Source organism: Cricetulus griseus, chromosome 9 (genome assembly GCF_003668045.3).
Source record: "Cricetulus griseus strain 17A/GY chromosome 9, alternate assembly CriGri-PICRH-1.0, whole genome shotgun sequence".
Taxonomy (NCBI): domain Eukaryota; kingdom Metazoa; phylum Chordata; class Mammalia; order Rodentia; family Cricetidae; genus Cricetulus; species Cricetulus griseus.
The window spans coordinates 9,843,934-9,866,176 of NC_048602.1; the positions used below are offsets into that span (position 1 = coordinate 9,843,934).

General features: G+C 51.4%; 1 protein-coding gene and 1 long non-coding RNA gene across 14 annotated transcripts in view; one reads left to right on the plus strand and one right to left on the minus strand.

Moving 5' to 3' along the window:
* The window catches only part of LOC113837195, a 7,080-nt gene extending 2,697 nt beyond the window's left edge, over window positions 1–4,383 (plus strand). The window contains exons 2-3 of the long non-coding RNA XR_003487867.2: window positions 862–927; window positions 3,334–4,383. This is a non-coding gene — a long non-coding RNA (uncharacterized LOC113837195). The remainder of the gene's footprint in view (window positions 1–861; window positions 928–3,333) is intronic.
* The window catches only part of Pou2f2 (POU class 2 homeobox 2), a 90,121-nt gene that overhangs the window by 4,159 nt on the left and 63,719 nt on the right, over window positions 1–22,243 (minus strand). For 3 of the 13 annotated variants that reach the window (XR_004771217.1, XM_027430345.2, XM_027430350.2), the window contains exons 5-11: window positions 19,156–19,272; window positions 3,999–4,104; window positions 3,813–3,904; window positions 1,578–1,739; window positions 1,286–1,427; window positions 1,034–1,182; window positions 765–941 (exon numbers count right to left, since the gene is read on the minus strand). Coding sequence is in view for 12 of the 13 variants with exons in the window: in XM_027430345.2 (XP_027286146.1) it covers window positions 765–941; window positions 1,034–1,182; window positions 1,286–1,427; window positions 1,578–1,739; window positions 3,813–3,904; window positions 3,999–4,104; window positions 19,156–19,272 (945 nt within the window). In the remaining variant the exon portion in view is untranslated. Of the gene's footprint in view, window positions 1–764; window positions 942–1,033; window positions 1,183–1,285; window positions 1,428–1,577; window positions 1,740–3,812; window positions 4,105–18,619; window positions 18,917–19,155; window positions 19,339–22,243 lie in introns of all 13 variants that reach the window. The other 10 variants (XM_035449344.1, XM_035449345.1, XM_035449343.1 and 7 more) reach the window with 6 other exon arrangements.

The window sequence follows — 22,243 nt, forward strand, 5'->3', positions numbered from 1 at the left end:
CCCAGCCCCAGCCCCAGCCCCAGCAGCTCCCGCTGCCACCCCACTGCGTCGCACTGAGCATGTCTTGGCCTCTGTGCCTGTGTACATGCTGGACCGGGCAGCACGTGGCCTTCTGGGCAGTTCCCCCTTCACGTGGCTGGCTAACTCGCAGAAGGGCCCTCCTTTCTCCCCGGCCCTGGAGTTGAGGGGTTTCTCTGGATATCACAGCCTTTATCCCACGGCAATAAAGGGACGGAATAAAGGATGTCCCAGGTGTGTCCGTTAACTAAGTAGACCCGTGTGATGCTGCAGGTACCTCACGGGCCTAGGGATGGCTCTTCCAGTCTCTGTGGGTTGGAACCCGTGAATTCTTACCTGGAATATGCTGTAAGCCCTCCCTCATGGTAATGTCAATATACGTGGGAGCCTGTACCTACCACACAGGACGACAGTTTGGGGCCTGTGTGTGTGTGTGTGTGGGTTAGTGGGTAGAATCACTTGCTGCCAAACCCGATGGCCTGAGTTTGATCCCTGGGAACTTCAGGGTGCAAGGAGAGAAGGAACCCTCGAGAGTTGTCTTCTGACCTCCACTCAGCGGGTGGTGGTGACATGTTTTCCTGGAAACTGTGTCCCTTGGTGGCTGTGCTCTGTATGTGACATACTGTTCCCAGAATCAACTCCTCTGGGCTCTCTTGTGGGCTCTCTTTGACTCAGATGCCTACAGGCAGCATCCCTGACCCCTACACGATGCCTGGCGTGTCCCCCCCACCCCCAGCTCTGGGTACCAGGTGAGGGCTGTAGCTGGTCGGCTTTCCCGGGCTGGGCAGCATGGGGGCCGCGCTGCAGGGGTTGATGCGTTTCTCCTTCTGGCGCCGGTTGCAGAACCAGACGCGGATCACCTCCTTCTCCATGTGCAGCTGCTCTGCGATCAGCAGGATCTCCTCTGAGGTAGGCTTCTGGTTCTGCCGGGCAGAGGGAGAGGGAGGGAGGGAGGGCGGTTGAGCTGGGTCCCTCCGCCCGGTACCCGTGCCGGTCGCCAGGGGGCGAAGCTCACCGCTAGAAAACTCTTCTCTAAGGCGAAGCGGACATTCGTCTCGATGCTGGTTCTCTTCTTGCGTCTCCGCCCCGGCAGCCCGTCGAAACCCAAGCTGGGGCTGCTCAGCTGGTTGGGGCTGGGGAGGCTTGAGTCCACAGACATCGTTTCTGCGGAGACAGGGAGGGAGACAGGGGTGTGAGCATCACTTCCCGCCCCCCCTCTCCTCCCCTCCCCTCCCCCGTGTGTGTGCCCCGGGTTGTCCAGGCTCACCTGCGTCGTTGAGCCACTTCTCCAGCAGGGGCTTGAGCTTGCACATGTTCTTGAAGCTCAGGTTGAGGGCCTCGAAGCGGGAAATGGTCGTCTGGCTGAAGTCGTTGCCATAGAGCTTGCCCATGGCCAGGCCCACGTCACCCTGGTCCAGAGAGGAGGAGGTGGGGTTTTGGAAGTCAAGGAGGGCAGCGGGGATGGGGGGGTGGTGGTGTCTCCTGGTCCAAGGCCAGATCCAAACACCCCCGTCACCACCCCCTCCACCCTTGCCACCCCAGAAGGTGGCCCCCCAGACCTGTGTGAAGCCCAGCTTGATGCGGCGTTGCTTGAAGGTGCGAGCGAATTGTTCCAGTTCCTCCAGGTCACTAGGCTCCTCCGGGTGGGATGGCGGCTCCAAGCATTTTGGGGGCTGCGGGTGTGAGAGGTGCGGGTCGGGCAGCGTGGGGCGAGTCACAGCCTGGTGGGGTGGGCGGGCGGATGGGATGCAGGGTGGAGGACCCGCGTGTGGCTGGCCAGTGGCTGTGTGCCTGCTCTCTTCCGACTCCCCTCACTGCCCAGGACACGCGCACTAATCGCTAACCCTGCAAATGTTTCTCTCATGGCCTTGCTGCAATCAATTACCAGAACTTTTCACCTTCCCTTAGAGACCCCCAACTCCCGGAAGGAGCCCCCAGTCTTTAGCTGATGGCTCAATGGGCTCAAATCTCGAGCTGGGGGCAGTGGGTTCCACCTCCAGTATCCTCTGCCACTGACCTTTTGGGGTAGCTCAGTCTTTCTTAGTCTTAAGCCTCCTCCTTGGGCCTACATTCCCTACATGGAAACCATCACTGTGACTCTGGCTGCCCACTGAATTGTTCGGGGATTAAGGTTACTAATTAGCAAGTTGTCCAACCCTCCTCCAACATAGGTTTAGGGTGAAGCCTGAGGCTCAGTCTACAGATGTGGTGATGCCGTGTGGCTGCCTGGACTACAAATGAGTACTATTTGGGTTGAGGATGCTGAAAACGGGGCGGGTGGTGCACGCGGAGGATAGGAGGCATATGGGATCTATCTTGAGCTCAGTTTCACTGTGCATTTAAAACTGCTCTAAAAAAAAATTAAAGGCCTGATAGCACACGTACAGCTGCTCAGGAGAACAAACAGGAGGCTTCTAATTTTAAGGTCAGAGTGAGTTCAGTGCCAGCCAGAGGAACTTGGAAAGACCATCTCAAAATAAAAATGTGAAAAGAGGGCTGGGGGCGTGGCTCAGTGGTAGAGCCCCTGCCTAGAATCGTGAGGGGCTGGGGGTGTGGCTCAGTGGTAGAGCCCCTGCCTAGAATCCCCCAGTGAGGGGCTGGGGGGTGTGGCTCAGTGGTAGAGCCCCTGTCTAGCATTAGAGGGTTTACCTCTCTAATATTACCAAAATATAAATAAAATAAAACAAAGTCTTAAAATGAATAGCTTGCAAAGAAAGGGAAAAGCACAGAAACGAGTAAGGAGGACAGTTGGAGGATGGACAAGAAGCAACACCTTCCTCTGGGGTTATTCACTGCCTTAAAGTTGAAAGCCTGGAAGCAGGTGTTTGGTAGAGGGATATCTGTCCCAAGGATCTTGGATGGTCTACAATTCTGGGCGTGTGTGTCTGGGAAGTCACGCTGATGTGAGCCCCCTGCTGAGTTCAAGCCATCACTTTAGGACACATTAGCACTTTGGTAGCAGCAGGACTGTCTTCCCTGGGGGGAATAAGGATGCCACCCCACAGCAGATGACACAGCATTCACAGACAAATGGGTTTTCTGACGCTGTTGTCACAAGAACACCTAGCCTTTCAGGGCATTTGGAATTTAGCAGCCAAGACCTGTGTTGGCCTGTGGACTTTTCAGTCTTTCTGACAGAATTCACACATACGTGTGTGTGTGTGTGTGTGCATGTGTGCGTGAGAGCATGTGAGCACGTGTGTTCACTTTTGTGTCTGTACATGTGGAGAGCTGAAGTCTGCATTAGGCAGGTGTTTCTCCTCAATTGCTTAAGGCTACTTTTTTTTTTTCCTTTCTTTTTTCTTTTTGAGACAGGGTCTCTCAATGAACCTGAAAGCTGGCTGGCCAAGGATCCACCTATATCATCAACCTCCATGCCCCTAGAATGAAATTACGACCATGCTCGGCTCTTAGCCTGGGTTCGGAGGCTTCCTCAAACTCGGGTCTTTGTGCTTATGCAGTGGACACTTTACCAAGCGAGCCACCTTCCCAGCCTCTGAGATAATATTTCATCAGATTTGCAAAGGCTTCCGTGTTCAGAAAGGCTTTGCCACTCTGGTTCGATTCCCTTCATTCTACGAAGAATGGAGCTGACCTGGACATGGAGCTGGCTTCCCCCAGTTCTTACACAGCAAGTGGGTGGCAGGGTAGGGTGGGGCCTCAATTCCCTTAACTGCTCACGAATGTGGGGTGGGCCCTGGAGCAGAGACTTTCCCAGCCTCTACCAACTCCCTATCCACTCAGCCCTCGCTCACTCAGATGCCAGAGGCTTGACAAACTCAGCGGACAGTCACCTGTGTAGGAAGTGCAGCCCGGGGCTGGGAGGTCAGGAGAGCTCCCTGGGTTTGCTGAGGTAGCTGGAATAGATTTGGCGTCGGTAGCAGGCCTGGGGAGACAAGAAGGCAGGAGGTCAGTGGGTGGGGCCAGGTGATGGAGGACTGGAGGCACGTGGGGGGACACCAGCTGGGCTGGGACCTCACCTGGCTGACTCTGCTGGGCCTGTGGCAGCAGGAACTGCGCAGGTGGCTGGAGGTGGTGGCCGGGGACAAGCACCAGCTGTTGGAGCTGGAGGAGTTGCTGTATGTCCTGGCAGAGAGGGGATGGACAGAAACACAGACTGAATCCTGGCTTGATCTCCGCCTTCAGCAGCATGCGAGCCCCCCCCCCCCCACTGAAGCCATGTAACCTGGCATAGCAAGCTGTGGTCTGTTGGACTTGGAACGGCATGCTGACCGTGGGGCACCTGGAAGTCCCTTCCTTCCATGCTGCCCCGGGAGGGCTTGCTCTTTGCCTTTGTCATCCTGGTGAAATATTTGCCTTGCCTCACATTCCCACAGAACAAATAGACTTGTTTAAAAATGTAAACCAGGCTAAGTCTTTCTTCTCTTTTTAAAATGCTCCCAAGGCATGTGGTATGATGTCTGGAATTACCTCTAATGCACTCCAGCAAATAGCAGGCGTATTCGCCGGTACGCACACTTGGAGAAAAGCTTCAGCACTAATTCAGGTTGAAGAAAGACCTCAAAATGTCGATTTATTTGGAGATAGGGTCTTTGCAGATTATCAAGTTAAAACGAGGCCATGAAAGTGGTTTCCAATGCATTGTGGCTGATAGCATCATTAAAAGGGAAAAATTCACTGGGCAGTGGTGGCGCACACCTTTAACCCCAGCACTCTCGGGGCAGGGGCAGGTGGATCTCTGTGAGTTTGAGTCCAGACTGATCTACAGAGCCAATTCCAGGACAGTCAGGGCTACGCACTGAGACCCTGTTTCCAAAAACAAAACAATAACAACAAAAATCCCCAAGCAAAGCAAACCTAAAAAGGAAAATCCAGGCAGGAGTGGTGGTGCGTGCCTACAGTTAAACATTTAAAGGGGGAGGGGTGAGTATGGAGAGATGACTTAGTGGTTAAGAGGACTGGTTGCTCTCCCAGAGGTCCTGGGTTCAAATCCTAGCATTGACACCTGGCAGCTCACAACCACCTGTAATTCCAGGTCTGGAGAAGCCAACACCCTCTTCAGGCTTCCATGAGCAACCACACATGTGACATACATAGCCACACATGTACACATAAATAAAAATAAAAAAATTAAAATAGATATATATATTTTTTAGACAGGGGTTTTCACAGAGATCCGCCTGCCTCTGCCTCCCCAGTGCTGGGATTAAAGGTGTGCGCCACCAATGCCTGGCTAAAGTCAAAATCTTTTTTGGCGGGAGGAGGGTTGGTGGTTTTTTTTTGTTGTTTTTTTTTTTGTTTTTTGTTTTTTTGTTTGAGACAGGGTTTCTCTGTGGCTTTGGAGGCTGTCCTAGAGTTAGCTCTTGTAGACCAGGCTAGTTTCGAACTCACAGAGATGCACCTACCTCTGCCTCCCAAGGGCTGGGATTAAAGGCATGCACCACCAAGCCCTTGTTTTGGTTTTTCAAGACACGTTTTTTCTGTGTAACTGCCCTGTCTAACCTGGAACTTGCTCTGTAGACAGGCTGGCCTCAAACTCACAGAGATGCTCCTTCCTCTGTATCCTAAGTGAAGGGATTAAAGGTGTGCACCACCACCGTCCAGCTCAAAAATAAAATCTTATAAAAAGAAAAGGGCTGGGGCTGGAGAGATGGCTCAGCCATTAAAGGCTAGACTCACAACCAAAAATATAAGAGTTTGGTTCCACCGCTGTCTCTCCAGCCACAAAACGAGAGAGGAGGAGGAGGAGGAGGAGGAGGAGGAGGAGGAGGAGAAGAAGAAGAAGAAGAAGAAGAAGAAGAAGAAGAAGAAGAAGAAGAAGAAGAAGAAGAAGAAGAAAGAAAAGAAAAAGGAAAAGGGCTGAAAGTGGTAGAGCCCCTGCCTAGAATTCCCCAGTGAGGGGCTGGGGCGTGGCAGAGTAGAGAATTTGCCTAATATGTGTGAGACCCGTGACTTAACTGCCAAATACCGTTGCGAAGAAAGAAGAAGGGTGGGCCGGCAAGATGGCTCAGTGGGTAGAAGTGCTTGTTGCCTCTCCTGACAACTGATCCCCAGAACCCACCCCTGACCTCCACAACCCTCCCTGCCCCACACAAAATATATGCTTGTTTTACAGGGCGGAGGAGAATTTTGCTATAGACACAATGATATAAACAGACACAAGAAAGAAGACCGTCCACAAGCCAAGGAAGACCAGCGCCCCTGCCCGCCCCTCCACGTTACAGCCCGGCTTTCAGAGCTGCGAGAGACTGTATGTCTGCTGCTAACGTGGCCAGATTGTGGCTCTTCGGTACAGCAGCGCTAGCAAACTAACACAGCCGGGCACGCCCCTCCCTAATGCCCAACGTTTCCATTCCCAGGTGCAAAGCCACCACCAGTGCGCCCGCTGCTGGGTTCTCCACGCAGAGCCTCCGCTCCAGCCCGCGTGCCCACCCGCAGGGGAACAGATAAATGACCCGATCCCCCGGAGTCAGCAACGACACAAGCGTCCACATTGGGTCATGGCATCCTACATACTGTTTACACACCGTTAGCATGCTACAAACTGAACAGGCTTCCGGGTGCCTTGACACGGGTGGGGGACCCACTAAGCGGCGTGCATATGACGTCACATACCTTTCTGCATCCTTCCTAGGTTGGTAAAGGGTACTGCATCCTTTGAGGCTGAATCGACTCTATCCACCCCCTTGCCCTAGATACCCTGACTCTATAAAAGCTCCATGGCCATCTCCCTCCAGCAGGGAGGCTAAAGCGGCCATTGATAGTGGAGCCTTCCAAGGCTCAGAGCCTAAATTTTTTTCATCATCTTTTTTTTTTAATTAATTAATTTATCATGTATACAGTGCGTGCCAGAAGAGGGCACCAGATCACATTACAGATGGCTGTGAGCCGCCCATGTGGTTGCTGGGAATTGAACTCAGGACCTCTGGAAGAACAGTCATTGCTCTTAACCCCTGAGCCATCTCTCCAGCCCCTTACATCATCTTTTTAATTTTAAAACCAATCTTCTGCCAGGCGTTGGTGGCCCGCGCCTTTAATCCCAGCACCAGGGAGGCAGAGGCAGGCGGATCCCTGTGAGTTCGAGGCCAGCCTGGTCTTCAGAGCGAGTGCCAGGATAGGCTCCAAAGCTACACAGAGAAACCCTGTCTAGAAAAACCAAAAACCAAAAAGAAAAAAAAAAAAAAAAGAAAAAAGTTTTTGGGAAAATGCAAAACAGCGATGAAAAAAATTTAATTTATTTAAAGAGGGGTTTAGGGACTGGAGAGATGGCTCAGTGGTTAAGAGCACTGACTGCTCTCCCAGAGGACCCTGGTTCAATTCCTAGCACCTAGCACATGGCAGCTCACAACTGTCTGTAACTCCAGTTCCAGGGGATCTGATGCCCTCTTCTGGATTCTGCAGACACATGCTCCATAGACACACATGCAGACCAAACACCCAGGCACATAAAATAAAATAATTAATTTAAAAAGAGGGGTACAGCCAGGTGGTGATAGTGAATGTCCTTAATCCCAGCACTCGGCACCCAGGGCAAGCAGATCTCTGTGAGTTCCAGGCCAGCCTTGTCTACAGAGGACTACACAAAGAAACCCTATCTTGAAAAACACCTGGTAATAACAATAAATAAATGAAAAATGAAAAGAGTGCTTAGAGAGATGGCTCAGAGGTTAAGAGCACTGACTGCTCTTCCAGAGGACCTGAGTTCAATTCCCAGCACCCACAATCATCTGTAACTCCAGTTCCAGGGGATCTGATGCCTTCTTCTCACACCCACGGGCACTGGGCACGCACATGGTGCATAGACGTACATGTAGGCAAAACAGTCATTCACATAAAATAAATAAAATCTATAAACTTTTTCTTTAAATTAAAAAGACAGACAGCAAGCATCCACAGCCACACTGGGAGGTAGCCATGAAGTTGGATGGGAAACGTTGCTGTTTCCCGCCCTCTGGCTGTGGATGAGGCTTTTCCTTCTACTATGAACGTGGCGAACAGGCTACGATGATGCCAGCAGCAAAGGAGAGCATTTTCACAATCCACCAGCCTCCACCATCTTTTATCCTCACATGTGGCAGAAACCAGGCAGAATCCAAACACTTTGCCGCAGCCAAGCTCACCCCAGGCCTCTCCTCGTGACTTTCCTGCCCTCTGACCCTAGTCCAGCCACGCCAACTCCTCCTTGTCACTCAACCCAGAAAAAACCTCCAGGCCTTTGCTATTCCTGCTAGGACCACCCCTCCCACTGCATTTAAGTCTCCCTCAGACGCTCTTCTGCTGAGCGGCCACCTGCTCCCATATCTTCCTTTTCCTGTCACCATATTCTTTTCTGTCCTGCTGGAACTGCTTCCTGTCTGTCTCTCGGGCTAACACGGATGCTCAGAACTGTCCACTTCATCCTCACCTAGAAAGGCACCCATGCTGCCGGGCGTTGGTGGCGCACACCTTTAATCCCAGCACTCGGGAGGCAGAGGCAGGCGGATCTCTGTGAGTTCGAGACCAGCCTGGTCTACAAGAGCTAGTTCCAGGACAGCCTCCAAAGCCACAGAGAAATCCTGTCTCAAAAAACAAAACAAACAAACAAACAAAAAACCAAACAAACAACAAAAAACAAAAACCAGAAAGTCACCTGTGCCTGGGGAGGTCTCCCTCTAACTGCTGAACAAAGGAGTGAAAGAAAGAGATTGTAGTGTGTGGCCAGCAGGCTCTGGCCTGGGCATAGCCAGTAGGAGGCCCCATCTGTCCACAGCCCAGAGAGGCCGCACGGCTCTCTTTAACCACCTGGGGGCGTGCTACTCCAGCATCAAATGCTGAAGTCAGAGATGCTGAGTAGCACAGTTCCTAAGTCGACTTTGCCCTCTAAGCAGCTGGGAGGGTTAAGCAGCTGGGAGGGTTAGCATACCCCACTGAAGCTGAAAAGGGAAGAGACTAGCCCCTTTCTGCTCTCCTTTTTGTGAGACGCAGTCTACTATGTAGCCCTGGCTGGTCTGGAACTCACTATACAGCGCGAGCTGCCCTCACACGTGTTAATCTTCCTGCCTTTGCCTCCTCAGTGCTGGGGTAATGGGTAGGTTCTACCACACCCAGCCTGGGAAGGAACCAACTCTAGCCTCCAGTGCACATGCCTAACAGGCAACAGGACAGACTGACTGACTATGCTTTGCTGCAGGCAGACGGAAAGACAGATACATGGCTAACGGGCTACATGGGTGAAGGGGGGTGGGGGTGTAAGCAATCACTTTCTCATCAGGCCTTGGTGCCCCCGGGGGTGGGGGGAGAATGAAAGATATGGGAGCCAATGGGAGGAGTCCAGAGCCCCAGAGCTGGCCAGCTGCGACGACGGCCCAGGTGCCTCGCCTCACCCCAGTGCACAGGACAGAAGGTCCTGTCCTCCAGGGCTCCCGCCCCCGAAAAGCCGCACTGCCCCACCATGGCTGGAGGGCGGTGGCATGTGGGCCATCTTTAATATGGCACATTGTGACCAGCTCTGGACGCGGCATTGAATTAAGTCTAGACTGGAGGAGGAGAAGGAGGAGGAGGGAGAGGCGGACTGTGGGAACCAAGCGAATAAGAGCTATTATAATGTTCTAGACAAGGGCACATGGGGGGTGGGGAGCAGGGTACACAGTTTCGGTTAGATGGCAGGAAAATGTAATTAGTAACGTGTCGCATATTTCCAAACAGCCGAAAGGGTGAGGCGTGTTGGCATAAGCCTGAGATCCCAGCACTTGGGAGGTAGAGACAGGAAGATAAAAAGTTAGAGGAGGTCAGCTTGGGCTACGTTTCAACTTCCAGCCCAGACTGGATTTTGTGAGACTGAAAACAACAACAATAAGAACAATGATTTCTGTCAGTTCTGGAGGTTCATCCCAGGACCTCAAGCGTGCCAGACAAATGCTCTACCACCAAAGCTGTACCCCAGCCACACACCCCCTAAAGACCTTACATGTTTCCACCATGTAAGGATAAATATTTGTGGTCACGGGTGTGTTAAATAGTCTGACTTTGGAGTCCTGAGTCATCCCTTCATCTGGACCACAGCTTTCTAATCTGCAGAATGAGAATAAACTGTAGTTCTTCTCTGGGGCCTGAGTGATGTCACTTTAGAAACATGAACACATTAGTTACACACAGGCTCTAGCCAACACTGTCTCCTCACACACTGTACCCCATCATGGGCTGTCAATGGTGGAAGTCCCATCTGGCTTTCCTATCTGTCCCCTTCTTAATCACTGACAAGGTCCAGCACCCACCCAGGCTCCCCTGAGCGGTGGCCTGGGATCTCCACCTTCCCGTGTCCACTTGAGTTACTAAGAGATTCTTCTGGCTAGGTGTGGTGACGCACACCTTTAATCCGAGCTCTCCGGAGGCAGAGGCAGGTGGACCTTAGTGAGTTTGAGGTTAGCCAGGGCTACACAGTGAGATCCTGGTGGGTGGGGTTTAAGTTCCAACAGGTCCCAGGAAACACTTGATTCTCTCCTAATTCAGAAAATCATCTAGGTCCAGAAGCCAAAATCCCAGGAGTCATTTTTTAGCCCATTTAATCCATGTTCCCGAACTGTCACCGTCCCGTGCAAGCCTCCCCTACCACTCATGTGTCCACTTCCTATGACTCCTCTTGATTCTATTTCCGGGTTCTAGAGGCCCTCCTCCTCTCACCGCAAGCATGGCTCCATAAAGGATCAGACCCCCTGCACGGCATGTGACTAGACCTGGGTTCCATCACAGGCTGCCCCAAGGGTTGTCTTGAACTCTTCTGGTCCTCCTGCCTCTATCTACCTCGGGAGTTCTGGGATTACAGGTGTGCTGGAGATGGAACCCAGGACCTCACACAAACACTCATGCTCACCGGCCACACCCCCAGCTAAAACACTTGTGTTCTGTTTTGTGAGTTAGGCTCTCAAACTGTAGCCACGGTGGCCTCAGACTCGGGGCATTCCTCCTGCATCAGGATCCTGAGTGTGAGAATTACAGAGAAGAGCGGCCATTCCTAGCCTTAGAAAGCCTCAGTCCCTTTCTCTTAATCTTCTCCCTTGTGCCTGCCTCCCTACGCACTTATTATTGTGTGTGTGTGTGTGTGTGTGTGTGTGTGTGTGTGTGTGTGTACACACGCCTGTATACATGTGCATACATGCATGTAGGGACCAGAGGGAGATCAATGATAAATATATCTACCTCATTTGCTCTCCGCTTTATTATTGTTTAAATTTTATTTATTTTTATTTCATGTGCAGCACTGGTGTTTTTTGCCTGCATGTGTGTCTGTGTGAGGGTATTGGTGTTACAGACAGTTGTGAACTGTGGGTGCTGGGGCTTGAACCTGGGTCCTCTGGAAGAGCAGCCAGTGCTCTTAACCGCTGAGCCATCTCCTCGGCCCCTCTGCTTCATTTTTTTGAGACAGGGTCTCTCACTGAACCAAAAGCTCAACAATTCAGCTAGGCTGGCGGGCCAGCGAGTCCCGACTCTCCTGTTGCCACACCGGTAAGAACTGCTGAGCCTGGCGATTTTACAAGGGGCCTGGGGACCCACCCGAGTCTTCATCCTGCTTTCCCAGCAAGTGCTTCATAGAACAAGCCATATCCCCAGCCTGGAGTGGTTTTGTTTTGTTTGTTTTGAAACAGTGTCTCACACATAGCTAAGGCTGGCCTTGCTACCCACTCCACTCCAGCCACAAAGCTTCCCATGAGCCTTGAACAAGTCAAGCTGCTTCTCCCTCTGCCTGTGTTCCCTCTCCCTGCCCCCCAAGCTTCTTTCAAGACTGACTCACTCAGCCCTCGGCTCTCAAAGGGCATTTTCTCAGTGAAATCTCTCCTAACCACCCATTAGACTGGGCCCCTCCCTTTCCCACGAGGCCTTGTTTCCTCTCCACATCACCCATCTTCTCGCTGGTTTATAGTCTGTTTCCCTGCCAGGGCACACAGCCCTCAAGGGCCGCCAGTCATGAGCAGTCATGATCTACACAAGGGACTTCACCAATGCCACTTGAACGGAAGTGATGACTCCAGTCACTCCACTAGGAAGAGCTCCGAGTGGGGGAGGAGGCAGGAGCAGGGGTATATATACACCTGCCATCCCAGAATTTGGAAGGCTGAGATGGAGGAGCAAGGGTTCAAGGCCAGCCTGGGCTATAAAGAGTTTCAAGGCTAGCTTGAGCCACGTATGGGGATTCAGTTTCAAAACAAAAAGGGAAGGTGGCTGGAGAGATGGCTCAAGTCTTTTTATTTTTCTTGTTTTTTTGAGACAGGGTTTCTCTCTGTAGCTTCGGAGCCTATCCTGGCACTCGCTCTGGAGACCAGGCTGGCCTCGAACTCACAGAGATCCGCCTGCCTCTGCCTCCCGAGTGCTGGGATTAAAGGCGTGCACCACCAATACCCGGCCTAGATGGCTCAGGTTGAGAGCACTTGCTACTCTTTCAGAAGGACCCAAGTTCTGTACCCAGCAGGGCATCTCACAACTTCAGCTTCCGGACATCTGGCCTCTATAGGCAAGCCCCCACCAAGGCATATAGTCACATAAATGCACACAGGTACCCATAAGATAAAAATAAATCTGGAAAAGTATTTTTGTTTGTTTTGCATGTGTGTCTCTCTCTGTGTGTGTGTGTGTGTGTGTGGTTTTTGAGACAGGGTTTCTCTGTGTAGCCTTGGCTGTCTGGAACTTGGCTGTCCTTGGCTTTGTAAAGCAGGCTGCACTCAAACTCAGAGATCTTCCTGCCTCTGCCTCCTGAATGCTGGGATTAAAGGCATTGCCACCTGAAGAGATGGCTTAGAGATTATGAGCACTGACTGCTCTTCCAGAGGTCCTGAGTTCAATTCCCAGCAACCACATGGTGGCTCACAGTCATCTATAACGAGATCTGGCATGTAGGCATGAACAGTGTATATGTAATAAATAAATTAATTAATTAAAAAAAAGGCATTGCCACGACTCCTGCCTTAAAAGGGGGTTGGGGAAGGAAGAAACACTAAAGGAGCAGTATCCAGTGAGGTCCTGGCTGGGTCACAGAACAAACAATGGAGACTCAGTCAACAGGTGGAAAAACTTGTGTTCTGAGTCGTCTAGCCCACGTCACCTCTTACTAAATTCCCAGGTTACTGCATATTCTGAAGCAGGGATCAGTAGGCGGGGACTAAGTTCAGAACTCCATGGCAAAGTCTGTGTGCTGACACCACACCTTCAGGTCCGGCACCACCATCCTGTCTTAAAACAACACGGCTCGGCTCTTCTATCTGGGGACCTGTCTTGCCCCATGCTCAGGTCCCAGGAGTTAGAAGGGGTTTGGGTTCTGTCATCTCAAGTCCCCAAGCACAGATTCGAACTAGGCCAGTGCACCTGTTCTCTTGAGCAGGGAGATGTAGGTGTCATTTCACTTGCCCCAGAATGGCATTAAGGAGATATTCGTGGAGCTGGGCCCAATATTCTACAGCAGGCCCTTTCAGTGGTCTGAGGCAAACATTCCCCTTGTCCTGCAGCTGCCTGGCGTTCAGCTTTGGACTGGATGATGCCCAATGTCCTTAGCCTCTACTGCCTCCCCTACCCCCCTGGCCCCGCCTTAGAGCCTGCCCGCTTTCTTGAGTCATGCTTGCACTCCCGACTGTCTGCAAATCTTTCCTTCTGCTCACCCACTATGAACTGTTGGGGAATAATCTTTTTGTATGCTGCGAAGGTGTGTCTTTGCCAAGGCGCTTTCTGATTGGTTTAATAAAGGCCTAAATGGCCAATAGCTAGGCAGGAGGTATAGGCGGGACTTCCAGGCACAGAGAGGACTCTGGGAAGCAGATGGGCAGAGATGCTATGGAGATGCAGAGCGGGTTGGACACAGAGACTGGGAGAGAGGTAAAAGCCACATGGTAAAACGTAGATGAATAATTGAATCACTTAAGATACATTAGTATGTAGGTGGTTAATTTAAGTTACAAGAGCTAGTGGGACAAGCATAAGCTAAGGCCCAACTTTCCTAATTAATAAGAAGTCTTCATGTCATTATTTGGGAGCTGGCTGGCAGAACAGAAAAAGACTCACTACAATGAACTTCCACCATCACCTACCAAAAGCCTTCCTGAGTCCCTCACACACTAGACATGTCCCTGGTTCCAAATTTCCACCAGACCCACAGGGGGGACTGCCAGTCACCACACCCTCTCAGCCTAGGAGATTTTTGCTAAGTACCATTCTACAGTCCTTTCCCAGTCTACAAATACAAAATGTTTTCACAGTTAATTTCAGTCAATGCCAACCCCTACTCCAGGCGTTCTGAAATACTCCCCCGAAGAGATGCCTTCCCTTTTCCTTGATTGAAAAACTGTAACAACAAAACAGTCCTCATTGATTACTTAAACATCCACACAGCTCCCTCTGTAGAAGGCACCATACAGGCCAATTATCCAACTGTATATAATATAATCGTCCTTTCAGAGACACAGCTTAGAAACTGCAGGGAAACATCGGACCAAACAGTTTAACTAACGGGAACTTCCCCGTTTTATTTTATATTATTACATAATTTTAAAGTGATGGGTCATAAACCTTTTTTTTTTTTTTTTTTTTTTTTTTGCTTATTATTGTGGTTTGAACCCTGGTTTTGTATGCTGCGTACCAGGTAAACCAGGCAAGTGCTCTACCACTGAGCCACGCCCCCAGCCCCTCACTGGGGGATTCTAGGCAGGGGCTCTACCACTGAGCCACGCCCCCAGCCCCTCACTGGGGGATTCTAGGCAGGGGCTCTACCACTGAGCCACGCCCCCAGCCCCTCACTGGGGGATTCTAGGCAGGGGCTCTACCACTGAGCCACGCCCCCAGCCCCTCACTGGGGGATTCTAGGCAGGGGCTCTACCACTGAGCCACGCCCCCAGCCCCTCACTGGGGGATTCTAGGCAGGGGCTCTACCACTGAGCCACGCCCCCAGCCCCTCACTGGGGGATTCTAGGCAGGGGCTCCACCACTGAGCCACGCCCCCAGTCCCTCACTAGGGGATTCTAGGCAGGGGCTCTACCACTGAGCCACACCCCCAGCCCCTCACTGGGGGATTGTAGGCAGGGGCTCTACTATTATGTTATATCCACAGCTCTTAAACTGCTTTGGTGGGACTTCTTAGTATTTTCAAATGCAACACATTTCAGTTATTCTCGTTTCACTATAAGCCAGGGAGTCTCTTGGGAGTCAAAGATGCCTGTGACTCATTCCTAAGTCCCAGGGAGGCCTAGGGATGTTAGTGAGCTGACTGCAGGGACAGAGCTGAGCGGGCAAAGGAAGCAGAAGCTGTAGAGGAGCTGGTCTAGAGCAGCAGGTCCATGGGCCAGCCAGGGTGGGAGGAGCCGTCCCTGTGTGCTGCCCAGTACAGGGGCACAAACTACTCTTGAGCAAATGAGGCCGCAGGGCAACTCAGCCCATGAGAATGAATTCTTAGAATTTGCATTCAGCTTTGCACCTGCTGAGGGACTGAGTGGAAAGATCCAGGACAAGGGTGGCTCATTCTGGAGGAGGGAGGGAAATGAGCAAGAGGAAAGGGCTTGCGGGGAGAAGGACAAGGAGATCTAGCCACGAGCATATGATGGGACAGCAGGTGGCTGAGCATCAAGCCTGGCTGTGGTCCTGAGGCTGCACAAAGGCAGGAAGTGCTCACGGTTCACTCCCGAGGTGATGGGATGGCCAGTCTCACACCAGGCGCCTACCTCTCCTCTTTCCTGTACTCTGTTGAAAGGTAGTTCCCAGTCATACGCAGACACAACCTTAACAGGAAAGCTCACACAAACGTGGGGGATTTGAGTTGGGTGTGATGGATGAAGAGGAAGAGAGTAACTCAGGGAGGAAAATGGGACCAGAGCCAATGCCCTGTGAGAGGAGCCCCAAGTCCCTGTGCTGTGTGCTACCAAGCGAATGAGGCACACCTGCTGCGGGGTCTCTGGTGGCCCTGGTGGGAGGGGACTGGAAACCATGTCCCCGTGAAGCAGGGCTGAAGCAACAGCCACCACAGGCAGGCCATGTGGTTAGAGCCCTGAGCTCCCAGGCCAGCTCTGCCAATCCTACTCACACTGTGACCTGAGGCATGCCTTTTTGTCACTGTGACTCTCCAGCATCCTGCCTTGGCTGAGGAATGAAGCTTGAGCTTTAGAGGTCATTGTTGGTGTGGGGTCTGCTACAGATGTGACTCCCAGTTACTGCCATGGGCTGAGCCTGCCCCGAGTGGGCTGTGCTAGGAAGAGCCCTCATGGAGCAGGGTAAGCTGCAGAACCAGGCCCACGGGCAGGCCCAGCTTCGTGTTCAGGAAAGTCCGGGTGCAGCCAGAATGAGATGGACCTCCTAAAATGGGTAAACTCCCAGTAAGGGCAGTCCCACGAGGGCTGGACAGTTCCCATCATAGACAGTTCCCCAGGAGTGGCGGGGGGTGGGGGGAATGGAAGATGCATTGAGAGAAAAGTGGTGAAAGCTACCCTGAGGCAAGTTGAAAGGGTTTCTTTGCTACAGGATTTCCCAAGATTTTCATCACCTTAGAATGTGTGAACTCAAGTGCTTGTAGAAACAAGACAGGCAGGAGGGGGCTGCAGAGGATGAGCCCACAGAAAGGCAATACCGGGCTTCTCTACTGACTTTCTTTTCCCCTTTACTGGGCATTTAACCTAATCCTCTTGCATGCATATTAGCTAAACGCTCTACCACTGAGCCACGCCCCCAGCCCCTCACTGGGGGATTCTAGGCAGGGGCTCTACCACTGAGCCACGCCCCCAGCCCCTCACTGGGGGATTCTAGGCAGGGGCTCTACCACTGAGCCACACCCCCAGCCCCTCACTGGGGGATTCTAGGCAGGGGTTCTACCACTGAGCCACACCCCCAGCCTTCTTTTCAGTTTTTATCTTGAGATCAAGTCTCATTACTTTGCTTTTTGTTTTTGTGAGACAGAGTCTCACTATGTAGCTCTGGCTATCCTGGAACTCACTACCTAGAGCATGCTGGACTCAGACTCACAGAGATCCTGCCTATACTTCCCGGGAGGTTGGAATTAAAGACATGCACTAAGTCTTATCACTTGCTACAGGCTACCACTGCATGGACAATGTATCCATTTCTGTTGAGTTGAATTATGCCCCACCTCCAAAAGAAAGGTTAAAGGACGGACCGTTGGTAACTGTAAATAGGACCTTATTTCGAAACAGGTCATAAAGTAAGCCTGGTGCTCTAATCAGAGCACGCAATCAGGACACAGACATACACAGAGAAACAAGTCCAGGATCCAGAGTGACCCACCAGATACATCTACAACTTGGACATTAAAGACTTCTGCTGTCACCAGGAGCTGTATACAAGAATGGCTTTTTTTTTTTTTTTTTTTTTTTTTAACTAAACCTTCGGACAGAGCATGGCTCTGCTGCTAACTTCAGCAGTACCGCCTGAGATGATACTTGTCTAGATTTTGTGGGTCAGTGGATTTTGTTTTTCTCCTTTTTTTTTTTTGGACAGGGTTTTGTTAGGTAGCTCAAGCTGGATTCAGACTCACAGCCATCCTCCTGCCTTAGCCTCCTGAGTGCTGGGTTTGCAGATATGCTCCAATACATGGAGTACCATTTCTGTTTGTTGTTTGTTTGTGTTTAATCATTCCGTTGATGGCATTTTGTAAAGGCGACTCCATGAAACAAACATAGCCACAAATTCGTGATTTGGGGAAAATGTGTCAACTCCAGCACAGGAGTGTGGAACATGGCTTTTGTTTTGTTTTGTTTTGTTTGTTTGTTTTTTGAGACAGGGTTTCTCTGTGTAGCCTTGGCTGTCCTGGAACTCCCTCTGGAGACCAGGCTGGCTTCGAATTTAGAGCTTCACCTGTCTCTGCCTCCTAAGAGCTGGGATTAGAGGCGTGCACCACTACCGTCGGCTGAAACATGCTTTTAAATTCAGTTCATAGACCTCTTAAATGGAAGAATCATCTTGTGGGATGAACCAAGAAGTGGGGCACTAATTCTGAGGGGTTTCGTTAATTTGCATTTTTGTTTTGCTTTTCATGTATCCTAGCCTGTCCTCGAACTCGCTATGTAGCCATGATTGACTTTGAATTTCTCATCCGTCTGTTTTCACCTCCTGAGTGCTGGGGTCACAGGTGTGTGCCACCACATTAGATTTATGAGGTGCTGGGTTTTGAACCCAGGGCTTTGTGAATGCCAAGCGAGCACTCTATCAACTGAGCTACACTCCCAAGCACTGATTCTGGAGCACTAATTCTGATTCCCAGCCTTTTCGTTTAGGTTTGTTTGTCTTTAAGAGTTATTTATTATGTGTACAATGCTAAGCCTGAACGTATGCCTTTAGGCCAGGAGAGGGCATTAGATCTCATAATAGATAGTTGTGAGCCACGGTGTGGGTGCTGGGAATGGTACTCGGGACCTCTGGAAGAGAGAGCAGGCCAGCCTTTCTGTTTTATACACACACAGACACGCATAGAAAAACGTGTAGCTCAAGCCACCGTTTGAAGAGCACTCAAGCCTTGCTTTAACCATCTCTAGGATGGGAAAGCACGCTCTCCCAAGGCTCCCCACCCGGCACATGGTTGGTGTCAGAAGGACCCTGGTGGACCAGTTATCCCCACCCTGTGCATGCGCCCTGCTTCTACAGGTCCTTTGCTGCAAGGAGGAGGGTGCCTGGTGGCTGCCCTTACCTGTGCTGTGAGCTGGATGGGTTGGGACAAGGTGAGCTGTGGGGTCCCTGGGGGCTGGCTGGCGGGCTGTGACGGTGGCAGGTCGCCTCCCCCGGAGGAGGAGGCTGGGGGTTGTGAGGCGGAGGCGGAGGAGGCGGAGGAGGAGGAGGCAGAGGAGGAGGAGGAGGAGGCAGCAGCTGCAGCGGCGGCGGCATTGGCGGCGGCGGCGGCACTGGACTGCTGCACCGCAGCAGCCAGCAGCTGGGCCTGGGCTTGCTGCAGGAGGAGCTGCTGCTGAGCAGGCATCAGAGCTGTGAGCTGCGGTGGCCGCGGCAGGCAGAGAGCAGGCAGCGGTGGCAGGGACAGAGAAGGCAGAAAGGGGTTAATATTCTAGTCGAGCCGTTAGGAGACACATCTTTTAGAGGACAGAGGAGAAGAGGCAAACGTGAGACAGTGGCTGTGGCCTCGGTGAAACTTGTCACCCGGCATGGCCTGAGGCAGATGGGGAGCTTCTTGCCTTCTGCCAGGGGTGGGGGGGTCCTTCACCAAATACTTACCCCAGCTAGCTGGCTGCCCGTCAACATGAGTTGGGCCTGGGGCAGATGAGGCTGAGCCGGCTGGGGGGGCGGGGGTGCTGCCTGGGCTGAGTCACCACTGGGGTCTTCAGCCTTGATCTGGGGAGGAGAGAGGCAGGGTCCGGGACCCCAGAATGTTAAGTGGAGGCCAGAGAGAATGCCCACCTGTGAACCAAAAAGAGGGTATGTGTGTGGCTGTGGCAGCCCTGGGCTGGCACAGGGGTGTGGGCTAGAGTAGTGGCAAGGCCGTGCGTGGCTTTAGGCCTCTGGCCACTTCTCTGGCCGCAGTGTTCTCTCCCTACGGGAGAGGCCACCTTTGGAAAGCACCTGCCACCTCCCAGGACTCAGTCTCCCCACCTATATAGTGGGAGTGTCCATGCTAGGACCCTGGGGAGGTCTCTCGGACTTACACATGCCTCCCTTAGCTTCAGCTTGGGGGTACACTCTTTTGTTGTTTTTGCTTTGTGTTTTTTGAGACAGGGAGGGTCTCACTATGTAGCCCTGGTTGTCTTGGAACCCACTATGTAGACCAGGCTGGCCTGGAATTCATGGAGTTCCACCTGCCTCTGCATCCTGAGTGCTGGAATTGAAGGCGTGCGCACCACGTCTCGGCCAGGTGTTACAATTCTTATTTGTCCATTGGAATACAATTTTGTTAAACAGACTGCAGAGATGGCTCAGAGATCAAGAGCACTGGCTGCCCTTTCCGGGGACCAAGATTTGGTTCCCAGCACCCATATGGCAGCTCAACCATGGATTAATAACTCAAGTTCTGGGGTATCTGGCACCCTCTTCTGGCCCTTGTGTGCACCAAGCATGCATTTGTGCACATGGCTCACAGACAAACATGCATGCAAACTCTCACATACATAGAATAAAAGTAATTTTCTTTGTTGTTGAAAAGAAGGGCTTTACGTGTTTTAAAAAAAAATCACCACCAGAAACTGGGCGTGGTGGTGCACACCTGTGATTCAGGCACTTCAGGAGGAGGCAGAGGCAGGAAGATTACTGTGAGAGCCAGGGTAACCAAGGCTGCACATGTATTTAGGGCCAGACAGACAGACAGACAGACAGACAGACAGACAGACAGATAGATAGACAGATGTAACAACAACTAATGAAAAAAGTAGCCAGAAGGATGGAGTGGGGGGGGGACTGGGATTGGTATGTAAAATAAGATTGTTGTTAATTTAAATAAAAATTAATTTTTAAAAAAGCAGCCATAAGGTTGAAAAATAATAAGGAGGGTGATATGGGAAGATCTGGAGGACGGGAAGGGAAGGGAGAGATGATGTAATTGCATTATAATATCAAAAATTGGCACTCGGGAGGCAGAGGCAGGTGGATCTCTGAGTTCGAGGCCAGCCTGGTCTCCAGAGCGAGTGCCAGGACAGCCAGGACTACACAGAGAAACCCTGTATCAAAAAAACAAAAACAAAAACAATAAACCTAATAAATATTTTTTTATTCTGGAAAAAAAACTCAAAACAATAAAACCTTACCAGCTGGAGTGGGTATGGTGTGAGTGCTTGTAATCCTAAAACTTGGGGTGGCTGAGGCAGGAGGATTGTGAGTTTGAGGACCAGCCTGTGCTACACACTGATGCCCTAGCTCCAAAAACGAACAGCTTGGATTATGGAGACAAGCAGACAACACCCACAGGAAATATGAGCAAGAGGGGGCGGCCCAAACTGGAGACCCTACCTACACCCTGCTCTTACTAGTCACTCACTTCAGAGAGGAAAACATGGAGTCACAGCAGAGCGCCACTGGTCCTGTCCTGGCTTCTCCGTCTCCATCACCATACCTGACTTCTTCCTCTCCTCCACAAAACAACAGCAACAACCAAAACCACCCACCAGCAGGGACCCTTGGCTTGCCGGCCGAGGGTGCCGGGGAGGGTTTCAGAGACGGCCAGTTAGATGAATAACGTATTTTTTCTGGACCAGGCCAGACATCAGGGGCCATCTTTCAGCTCGGTATCTCATTTTGCAAAAGGAGAGCCAGAGAGCCAGAGAGTGAGGAAGAGAGAGTTTATGCAAGCTGACACAGCAGGTTGACAGGGGAACGGCATCTGGCATCTGATACACAGAGGCTCCGGAAAGCTGAATGACAGACCCTGACATCTCAGATTATGGGACTGAATGTCAGGAGTTATGGGGATAAAAGGAAGAGGCAGGGAATGACATTATTAGAAGTTGAAGCTATGAGTCGGGCCGTGGCGCACGCCTTTAATCCCAGCGCCTGGGAGGCAGAGGCAGGCGGATCTCTGAGTTCTAGTGAAGCCTGGTCTACAGAGCGAGTTCCAGGACAGCCTGGTCTACACAGAGGAACCCTTCTTGGGAAAAAAAAAAGTTGGAGATAAGGACTTTTCCTGGAAAGGACATTAAAGGCTCTCAGGGCTAGCTTAATCTATATATATATATATATATATATATATATATATATATATATATATTTCAAGACAGGGTTTCTCTGTGTAACTTTGGAGCCTGAAACTAGCTCTGTAGACCAGGTTGGTCTTGAACTCACAGAGATCCGCCTGCCTCTGCCTCCCCAGTGCTGGGATTAAAGGCTTGCGCCACCAACGCCTGGCACAAATATTTATTTTTATTTTATTTGTGTGTGTAGGTACACACATGCCAGAATGTACATGTAGACATCAGAGGGCAACTTGCAGAAATTACTTCTCTCCTTCCATCCTCTGCGTTCCAGGGATTGAACTCAGTTCATCAGGCTTGGCCGCAAGCGCCTTTACCCACTGAGCCCTGTCATTCTACCTACCATCAAAGTGCTTACTTAGTTTGTTCCCCCCCACCTTCAGTTTTCTGAGACAGGTTTCTCTGTGGCTTTGGAGCCTATCTTGGATCTCACTCTGGAGACCAGGCTGGCCTTGAACTCACAGAGATTCGCCTGCCTCTGCTTCCCCAGTGCTGGGATTAAAGGCGTGCGCCACCAATGCCTGGTTTAAAATGTGTAGCCCAGGCTGGCCTCGAACTTGTGATTCTCCTGCCTCTGCCTCCTTCAGCAAATCCTACCACAACTGGCTTTCTTAGTTTGTTAAAAATGA